Consider the following 10,495-nt stretch of genomic DNA (forward strand, 5'->3'; position numbering starts at 1 on the left):
TTAGCATCATCCGCATGTAAAATCAAAGGAACGTGATCGGAGAGACCACGTTGATAAGCTACCTGAATACAATTTGGCCACACGTCACACCACTTATCAGACAACAAAAAACGATCCAATCTACTCATCGAAACTCCGTCACCGCGGTACCAAGTAAATAACCGACCACAAATTGGCAAATCAACTAGCATGCTGTCCGCAATGAATTTATTAAACACATCCGCTTCAACCTGGTTGAAAATTGTGCCACGACCTTTTCTTTCATTAGCACTTCTAATGGAATTAAAGTCCCCACACACACAAACACAAGAATCAAATTTACTAATAATAATAGGTACCAACCGCTCCCATAAATCTTTTCTGACAACATTATCGCAAGGCGCATACACATTAAAAACAACAATATCCTCCCCTGTGAGAATGACTTTGCCAATAATAACAAGGACGTGAGCAAAACTCATAGAGGACCGAACATCAATAAGAGATTTATCCCACATAGTAATCAAGCCACCAGACGCTCCAACGGAAGATTGATAAGAATAACCACCAGAATCATCACCCCAAATTGATTTGATCAAAAAATCATCTACCATTCTCAACTTAGTTTCCTGAATACACACCACAAAAGGATTCTTTTCTTGGACTAAACGACGAATCTCCACCCTCTTCTCACCACCTCCTAACCCCCTCGCATTATAAGAAATAATCTTCATTAAAACCACCATCCTCCCCCACCTCTCGCCACACCTACGCCCTCAACACCCCTCCCCATCACCCGAAGAACATCCAACTTCCTCACTATCTACAGCACCCACCCCTGCTGCCCTCAATTCTTTTCTTCCCGCTCTCGACAATAGATTAAAACTATTATTAGAATCACCTCTGAATTTCACCCCAATCACTTTACCGATCTCCTTAACATCTTTAGCAACCTCTGCTTCCTTACCGTGAGCCAACACCCAATTTTTCCAATCGTTAGAAACTGTAGGTGATGAATTCTTAGAAGAATTCGAAGTAGAAATTGCATCTGCTTTAGAATTATTGGGAGATTTTCTTGTGTTTCGTTTCCGCTCTTGATGCTTAATTATCTTTAAAATTTCTTTTCTGTCGATTGATGGCATACGAGCAATACGTTTCAAGAACCCCACAGAATGCTTACTGGATGTTTTATTAGTAGTATTATTAATCGCTTGCTCATGCACTACATTCACCAAAGAATTCTGTTCGGCTGCTGCTGATGGTGCTGCTGTAAACAGTGTGCCGCCTTCTTTAATGGGAACATTTGACAACCAATCAAGACTCCAAGGTCCCTTGGTATTAGGCCGTAAAGACCCTGCTGAAGGCTGCACCTCGCTGCAAAGCTTCGTGTGGTCATCTTGAGGAGCAGCAAGACTGAGAAGCGGTTCTAAAACTGGTGTAGGAGTTACATGCTGCTGTTCAAAAGTTGCTGCCTTCTGTGTACAAGTTGCTGCCTTCGATACATCTTCCACAATCAATTGTTTACCTTCCTTGTTATCAATATGTTGAGACCACTCTTTGTGCAGATCATTCACTAGATCATCTAACTCCCACTCCCCTTGAACCTCGTCTATACCATTAACATCGTTGAATTGCGGTGACGTTTCCGGCACATTTTCAGATTCATCCTCCCTCAAAAAGGCATCCTCCCCCAAATTACACCCCCACTCCTCCACCAACTTGATAACAAACATACAACCATCGATAGAGAATTCAGAAGTCTTGTTCACAATGTCTATATTACGCGTAGAAATAAGAATACGTGCGAAATCCATCCGTGCCTTATCCACCGTACATTCATCCGTACAAATAAATCTGCCCGAATCCATAACACAAAGTCGAAAAAAATCCTCATTCCAAGCATGGGCGGGAACACCATAAACACGTAACCAAGCCCCACGTTCATACTTGATGTCTGTCACTGACCATCTATGGATGTTATTAAATATCATACCAAAAAAATGAACTGCACCATTGAACACTTGCCAAATATCCTCGCCGTTGGTAGTGTGCAAAAAGACTCTATCACCTCCCATTGGCGTAACATTTATTGACACAAATCCTGCATCCTCAATTCTTTGTTGTAGTGACAAGGTGGATTCACCTTCGAACACGGTTGCTACCATACCGGAATTAGCCCAATTGCGGTCCTCAAGTTTAGATTTATAAATTGGTACAAAACAAGATTTTTTAACATGAAGTGATGTAGGAGCTGCTGTAACAGCTAAAGCAGGCAGCCGCACCTCCTCTTGCATCCTTGATAACTCTTTTACGACAGCCTTCCCTTCCACCACACCCTCACCCGCCACACCTGCTACTCCCACTTCCTTCGGCATCCCACCCACAGCCTTGATACCCTCCTCCACCCTCCTCACCTTCTTCTTCCTCTCCTTGTTTTCTAACATAACCTCCACATTCCCCACTGTAAAGTTTTTATCTCCCTGAGCCCTCGACACCTCCACCGGTTTCAACACTCTCACATTTTTAATGCTATCATTCTTCACCCTCACTGCTGCCCTAACCTTCCCAACTGCCTCTACCCTCCTTCCTTCCTTCCAAATTAACATTCACTGGATCCGTAATAAACCGGTCAAAACGCGCCTCCCGCGCCCATATCCGACATTGGCCAATCCACACATTATTCAAAGCCAATGCTAACTTATCAATATTTCTAACATTCAAGAAACGAAGAAATCCATATAATTGTCCTCTAAAATTCCGTTTCCGAGCAATGTAAACATCATGTAAAATACCACAAACCTCGAAAAATTGACGAAGCTGAGGGACAGAGAATCCGTCCGGGAAGTTGGTAAAATAAAAAGAAACCTTGCTGCCTTTACCCTCTGCACTCTTGTCGACTGATGCCCCCCAACAGCATCAGTAGCACGCCTTCCCTCTCGTCTCACAATGCTTCCAAGAACTTTGGAAACCCTACTTGTCTGTTGCCAGCCATCCTGACGAGTTCTGAACCGAGAAGAAGTATCTGGAACATCAAAACCGCGCCTATCCCTAGCCCTAATCTGACCCGTTCCTCCCTGTCGCTCTGAAATGCGTGACTTGTCCCGTCTTCCAGCTTCCGGTTGCGTCGCTTTCCGCTTCCGAGACCGAACCACACTCCAATCTCCCCTATCCCCCCAATATCTGCGACCCTGGCTGGACCCCGCACCCCCCTGTTGAACCTCTCATGTTACCTTGAGAGATGGTTAACACAAAATAAAAAGACCAAGAACCACTCTCATTTCTTCTACCTTTCCATTTTACTCTTTCCCTTTTCTTCTTTCTTTCAAAATTTTACTCCACCCCATTTCATATTCTTCTCATTTTAATTCACAAAATCTTAACCTTGAACGATATACATTCACGAGATAATTTATATATTTCTAAGCAAAATTTTCTCATTCTTCTACAAGTGCTCTTAAGTAAGATTTTGGAGCAAGGGTTAATGCTATACAGAATTGAGAAAAGCATCCATCCCATGAAAGTTTCTTTGAGAAACTTTTTGAGCTAAATAAACACCTAACAATTTAAAGAATGTGTTTTTTTTTTTGCATTTTTTATATATATAAAAAAAAAAAATGCGTCCGTGGGCATATGGTGGTTTTGTTTCAAAATAAATTTTGGAGTTAAGAGCATATATCATATTATAGGATTTAGTAAGCAATTGAATAAGTTTCACCAAATAAAGAATTTTTCATGAGAATTTGTGTTTTATTTTTGGATGGAACAATTCATTGTTAGATTTTAATTACCTTCAATAAAACTTCGGATTATTAATGACTCTTTTTACCGAAGGGAGGGCTAACGCCTAACACCAACAAAATATAAAATATTATAGGATTTAATAATCACCATCTATGGCTGGTAAAGTTCTAGATCAAAAATCTATTAAAATATTGAAAATATTATAGATATTTTTTTTGAAGAAACTAAATTAACCCACTTAAATTAGGTCCGGAGAGAATCAAACCTAAAACATTAAGGAGAAGTATTTCCATTATCAAGCCTATACCACCGAGCCAACCAAGTGGATTATTTTTTATTTTATTTTTTTGGTAAAAAGTGGATTATTATAGATATTTATTTATTTCTCTCCAAAAAAAAAATTATTACTCCCTCTGATCCTTTATATAAGAAAAGAAACCAAAAATCATCAAAACCAAAACAATCATTAGTTGCTCTAATTTTTTGAATGTTGTTACAAATATATCTTCATAAAAATTTATAAAGTATTAAATATACCTACTAATATTGAAAAGACCAATATTAAATGAGGGGCTAAAAAAATCTTTTAAACAATAGTGACTTTTTCTTATAAATAGAACTAAATATTTGTTTGAAAATTTTCTTATAAATAAGACGGAGCGAATATTATATCTGAATTATGAATATTTGGTTGACGGCGGTTTATCCACTAAGAAAGAGAAGGAGTAGAAAACAATATTTTTTGTGGTGTTAGTTATGCTTGTTTTGTGTTGCCCTTTAACGAATGAATATAGGACAAGAAAAGAAAAAATTGATTGATTACCCATAAATTAGGGGTAAGTTTCTATAAACTGATTTCAACATTCGTTTAATAACAATTTTTTAGTTAATTAATTAAATAATTAATAGGATTGTAGAAGAAAAACAGAGGGTTGTGGCGTAGGTGATGTCCTTCCTTCCTGAGATAGATGTTGTATTGGAAGAAAAGAAAAAGAAAAAGAAAAAGAAATGTGGAAAGGGACTAGAAAGGGAGGAGGAGGAGGAGGAGGAAATGGATTGATAGCGGTGGCTATTGACAAAGATAAAGGAAGCCAAAATGCTATTAGATGGGCTGCTGATACTCTTCTCACCAGAGGCCAAACCGTTATTCTTATCCATGTTTCTCATGCTCTTTCTTCCAGTAATAATTCATTCATTCATTCATTTTTAATCTTTTTTTTTTCTTCATTTATTTATAATTTTAAGAAGAATGCATTTTCCCCAAATTGCAGGAGGTAGCGAGGGCGCGATTGTATGTAACGCTGCCAACAGTACTTCTTCAGCTGCATCATCTCCACAGAGACACCTAATTGATAATGTTGCCAAGGATCTCTTTGTTACTTTCCATTGCTATTGTAGACGCAAAGATGTATGTATGTAGCTCTCATCAATCCCTTGATTAATTCATATTATGTACAACTATTTTGTCAACAACATACATTGTCATTCATTGATTAATTAATTGATTGCTTATATATTTTGTTAGATACAATGCCTTGATGTCCTACTTGAAGACACTGATGTTGTCAAAGCAATAACTGAATATGTCTCTTATGCTGCAATTGAGAACTTGATCGTTGGTGCACCATCAAGGCATGGATTTATTAGGTGACTCACATTGCTCTATTTCTAAATAATATCCAATCCTATACATCTACCAATTAGTAATTGTTTTAAGATTGCACCAAATCTATAGAGAATAGCAATGCTGTGCAGTATGTTAATTGCAAATTTTGGGTCCATTTGGCAGAACATGTGGAAATAACTTATGTCATATTTCTAAGCTCTCAGTGACAGCTTATATGAAAACAATTTGACTGTATCTTATTTTTTGTTTGAAATAACTTATGCATAGGTGCTTTTTTTGGTAAGAGTTTTTGCTATTTATCCAAACAAGACATATTTCTTCTTAAACTCGAGTGGCTTTTTTTTTGTGCAGATCCTTTAAGTCATCAAATACACCAAGCGGCATATCAAAGGGGGCACCAGACTTCTGTACTGTTTATGTCATATCTAAGGGGAAAATCTCTTCAGTTCGGAATGCTTCTCGTGCAGCACCACATACCTCTCCTCTTCTCAACCATATACATAACAATCTAACTAGTGAGGATGTAAATCAAACTGCACAGCAGATATGCTCTAGACGTATGAATATGAGAGGTTTGTTTGCTTATGTAAATTAAAAGAACTAAGCTATTTACTTATTGCAGTTCTAGATTAATAATAATCATGTTTTGATCACAATATATATGTATGTATGCGACAGACAGGACGTCGATGAAACCTAACAGCTGGCAGGACGAATCTATGAAGTAAGTCTTTTTGCTTGGGGGTGGGTTTGGGGAAGTGTACTTTCTGTTCTTAATGGTTGTATTGTATATATATGAAGTAAGTCTTTCCAGCAGGTCTCCATTTGGAAGAAGAGCCAGAGGCACGAGTGGAATGTTATGTGTAGACTTCACAGATTCAGATACAGACATATCATTCGTAAGCTCTGGGAGGCCAAGCAGTGCTTGTTCATCCTCTATTTACGACTACATGGACTCTGGTCGAACTTCACGAATTTCTACCAGTACAGACCGTAGCTCTGGATCCCACCGATTGGGAATCAAGTTCACTGAACCCAGTTCACCAGATACCTCTTTTTCGCTGGATAGCAGTAGGACATCATGTTCATATTCAAACATGGTGAGCATTGCACTTTCGAATTAACATGTAGAAACAAGTAGTACCCGACCACTAATTGTATCCACTTCCTTTTGCTAAACCACTTAGGATGAAACAGAAGCTGATATGCGGAGGCTGCAGCTTGAGTTAAAACAAACGATGGACATGTACAATACTGCGTGCAGAGAAGCACTTGCAGCACAACACAAGGTATGTATTATTTATAATAGACATGTTACTAATTGTTGTTGAGAGGTGACTGAAAAATGGATTTTGAGAAAGTGAAGAAACGTGACACGATTTGGCAACCGTGTCACGATTTTCTAGGCAGTGAGCATGATTTTCAGGGTGTCCAATTGTGACACGATTTTGGGCAAATGTGACACGATTTTGTTCGGATCTGAACACTATGTAAGCACTCCATGACCCATTTGTTGGGTAAGCTTGGTGAATCTCATGGAAACCAAATGAGGGAACTTTTAGGGTTTTAGATACTAAAGGTTGAGAGTCTTTGGGTGAGGTTCAAAGCTTCAAGATGTGAATCTTGGAGAACCAAAAGAGGGAGCTCTTGGGAAAGGGTTGGTGCCTTTTGGGGAAGATTCATGGGGTTTGGAAACACATGAGTGGAGAGTCATTTGTGAGCAACTTGGGTGAGTCATGTGAAACCAAAGAGAAGATCCTTAGTGAAATCAAAGGCTAAGGGTTGGTTCTCTTTTGGGGGTTAGATTCTAGGGTTAGGAAACAATTGTAAACACCTTGGGAGAGTGAAAATCATGAGTGTCTTATTCATTGGTGAGATTGGGAAAATGGGTAGAAATTAGAGTTGTTCTTTGTGAGCTTGTTGAAGCTAATTTCTTGTAACCTATTTGTATCTCTTTGTAAGAACTCATTGATAGTGGATTGGAGAGATCAATCTCTCCTCCAGAGTAGGTCAAGTTGGACCGAACTGGGTGAACATTTTTTAGTGTTGTTATCTTTTCTTTACTCTCTTTATCTTTTATTCTTTGGTTGGATTGTGGTTTTGCTATGCACTTAGTTTATAGACTAGGTCTATATTATTGTTGTTGCTTGTGGTTTATTTACATTTGGTTATTAGTTGCCATTGATACTTGCTCCACACATCATATAGTTTGTATTGGTGTGAAATTTGAGTCTGAATTCACAACTGTTGTGATTGTAACCGATAACACTACTCTTTTGTTTGCTACATTTATAGTTAATGGAGATGAGCCACTGGAAAATTGAGGAAGAAAAGAAATTAGAAGAGGCACGACTGGCCCAAGAAGCTGCGCTGGCAATTGCTGAGAGAGAGAAAGCAAGAAGTAAGGCAGCTATGGAAACAGCTGAAGCAGCTAGAAAAATCGCAAATGTGGAATTAAATAAAAGATCAGGTGTTGAAGTTAAATCTCTTAAAGAAACAGAGGAATTGAGAAAGCTATTGGATAATTTAGCCCAAACTGATCTAAGATACAGAAGATACAATATTGAGGAGATTGAAGCAGCCACAAACATGTTTTCTGAAAAACAAAAAATTGGGGAAGGTGGTTATGGACCTGTTTATAAATGTTACCTTGATCATACTTCAGTGGCCGTCAAGGTTTTGCGTCCAGATGCGGCTCAAGGGAAATCACAATTTCAACAAGAGGTGATCAACAAGTGCATGTACATCAGTAATTGAAGTGTATACTACTTAATTTTGTATTAGTTTGTTTGACACTAGCATGATAAGTTGAGCATGACATGTTAATTTCCTTCAATCATTCTGTTGAGTATTCTAATAGATAGTATCCTCCCACAGGTTGACATACTAAGTTGTATTCGTCACCCAAACTTGGTGCTTCTTTTAGGAGCGTGTCCAGAGTATGGCATATTGGTTTATGAATATATGGCGAATGGAAGCTTAGAAGATTGTCTGACTCGAAAAAAAAATGATAGGGTTCTGTGTTGGCAGCTTAGGTTCCGGATTGCTGCAGAGATAGCAACAGGTTTGCTATTCCTACATCAGACGAAGCCTGAACCTTTGGTGCATCGTGATTTGAAACCCGGAAACATTTTGCTGGACAGGAATTATGTATGTAAGATAAGTGATGTTGGTTTGGCAAGGCTGGTCCCTGTGGTGGCTGAAAATGTAACACAATGTTGCATGACATCAGCAGCGGGAACATTCTGTTATATTGATCCCGAGTATCAGCAAACAGGAATGCTTGGTGTGAAGTCGGATGTTTATTCTTTAGGGATCATATTTCTACAGTTATTGACTGGCAGACATCCAATGGGATTGGCTCACCATGCTGAACAGTCTATTGAGAATGGCACATTTCAGGAAATGCTTGACCCATCGCTCTCTGAATGGCCCCTTCAACAAGCAATCTCCCTGGCCAATATAGCTGTCAACTGTGCACAACTTAGACGAAAAGATCGGCCAGACCTAGCCAAGGAAGTGTTGCCTGAGCTTGTTAAACTCACAGAGTTTGCTGAAGATAATATGGGTCCCATCTTTCTAGGAGGAGGCATTACATGTAGTAGCAGTAATGAACCTTCCCCCAACCACAGTGAAGCTTCTATGACGCAGGTTTCTTTGATTTCTTTATTATATTTAATTGAACTGCTTGAAAAATCAATTATATAAACTTTTGAGATGATTGGTTTTGCAGGACGTGATGAGTGACCCACAGATTGTAAATTCAGGAAGCTCAATAAGTCCACCACCAGAAGAAGAAAATTCTTAAGTGTGTATTAATCAAATAGACAAGTTGACCTACACTCTATAACTTAAATTAGAAAAGAGAGGACACAGAACTAGCCAATGGTAATTGGAAATTTTTGTATTGTTATGTAAATTAATATGTTAGGGATTTGGATTTTCTTCAGTTTGTAACACAAGCTTTCTTGTAATTAATACATACTAGATAGATTTAGACCCAGCGTTGCATTGACCAACCTTTAATTTTGAAATCTGCATTATAGTTTATGAACAAACTTTAGTTATTTAATTAAAATAAAACTACTATCGAAGCAGCGTTGTTTTGAAACCGAGACTGGTCCGGGGTAGAATAGAAAGGTGTTAGCGGAGGGAGGATCGTGGAGAGGTGAAGATGAGATGAATAATCGGTGTTCATTTGTTGGTGTTTTTTAAACGAGACAAATTAAATGAAATAGTAAAGGTATGAAGAGTGGCATCTTAGTTATCTCATTCAATGTTATTATTGCTTATGTATGAGTAAGAGGTTTCAATATTAATGGAGGAATAGGACGATGGTGGAGCTAATTCGTAATAGGGTATGTTCGAGGGAGAGATGAAATTGAAATGGATGAAGGATAATTAGGATTTTTTATTTTTTTTTTAAATTGTTTCTATTTTAGAAAGAGGACATGCCACAAGTTCTACTATTAAGACGTGTACGGTTAATCTTATCCAACGGTTGGTCAAATCTTTTTATGTGACCAAACAATCTGTCACCGGAATACAACTCCATTATGCAACAATTGGAAGGTGATGCGTGTACCACCTTATGTGAGATACCTCCTTTATACACCCCTTCACATGTCAAAAAAATATACTACTATAAAATATTCAAAAAGACTGCCGTCTCAAACAAAAACTTCTCTCTGGCGTCGTCTCTCTTCCCCTCTCTATTGTCTAGCTATTCCTCGTCGCATCTTTCACCGCCATATTTCACAGTCTCTCTTTCACCGTTGTGGCAGCCCCACTCTGCCACTCACTCGTTGTCATGAAACCAATGTCAGGGAGGATCTAGCCTCAAGGTCGTTGAAAGAGGAAGCGTCGGACTCGAGAGAGTGGATCTCCATCACAGAGAGATCTTGGACAAAATAGGTGGCGAGGTTATCCAGGTCGGCGAAGGAGCGACGGAGACGAGATCGTCATCCTGACGTCGTCGTTACCTTCGTGAATCGCGACATATTCGCGGTGAGTACCAAATCTGGACGGTGGTGGCGAGGAAGAAAAGAAGAAGAGGAGGTTGTGTTGCAAATCTGAACTGTTATGGTTGTATTGCAGAGAAAAAAAGGTTGTGTCAGAGATGGAAAAGAAGATGACATATGGTGGAGC

General features: G+C 38.8%; 1 protein-coding gene across 3 annotated transcripts; it reads left to right on the top strand.

The window, feature by feature from the left end:
• The first annotated feature begins 4,432 nt into the window (after window positions 1–4,432).
• LOC25488031 (U-box domain-containing protein 35) lies at window positions 4,433–9,381 on the top strand. Of its 3 annotated transcripts, XM_039830936.1 has the most exons (11): window positions 4,439–4,556; window positions 4,630–4,900; window positions 4,992–5,128; window positions 5,246–5,367; window positions 5,699–5,919; window positions 6,026–6,071; window positions 6,153–6,447; window positions 6,535–6,636; window positions 7,643–8,071; window positions 8,225–8,998; window positions 9,081–9,381. In XM_039830936.1, the coding sequence occupies exons 2-11, from the start codon at window positions 4,729–4,731 to the stop codon at window positions 9,153–9,155; spliced, it is 2,373 nt and encodes a 790-aa protein (XP_039686870.1). In that variant the 5' UTR covers window positions 4,439–4,556; window positions 4,630–4,728; the 3' UTR covers window positions 9,156–9,381. The 3 variants fall into 3 exon arrangements, with proteins under 3 accessions (XP_039686871.1, XP_013465664.1, XP_039686870.1); XM_039830937.1 differs by having other exon boundaries at window positions 4,433–4,900; window positions 6,162–6,447; XM_013610210.3 differs by having other exon boundaries at window positions 4,434–4,900; window positions 6,165–6,447.
• The last annotated feature ends 1,114 nt before the right edge of the window (window positions 9,382–10,495 follow it).

The sequence above is a fragment of the Medicago truncatula genome, chromosome 2 (genome assembly GCF_003473485.1).
Source record: "Medicago truncatula cultivar Jemalong A17 chromosome 2, MtrunA17r5.0-ANR, whole genome shotgun sequence".
NCBI classification, from domain to species: domain Eukaryota; kingdom Viridiplantae; phylum Streptophyta; class Magnoliopsida; order Fabales; family Fabaceae; genus Medicago; species Medicago truncatula.

Bases quoted from the DNA above. Each gene is read 5' to 3' on its own strand.
- LOC25488031 (XM_039830936.1), top strand. From the start codon at position 4,729: ATGTGGAAAGGGACTAGAAAGGGAGGAGGAGGAGGAGGAGGAAATGGA. The intron at 4,901-4,991 runs GTAATAATTCAT...CCCAAATTGCAG, and splicing joins TTCTCATGCTCTTTCTTCCA to GAGGTAGCGAGGGCGCGATT. The intron at 6,637-7,642 runs GTATGTATTATT...CTACATTTATAG, and splicing joins CACTTGCAGCACAACACAAG to TTAATGGAGATGAGCCACTG.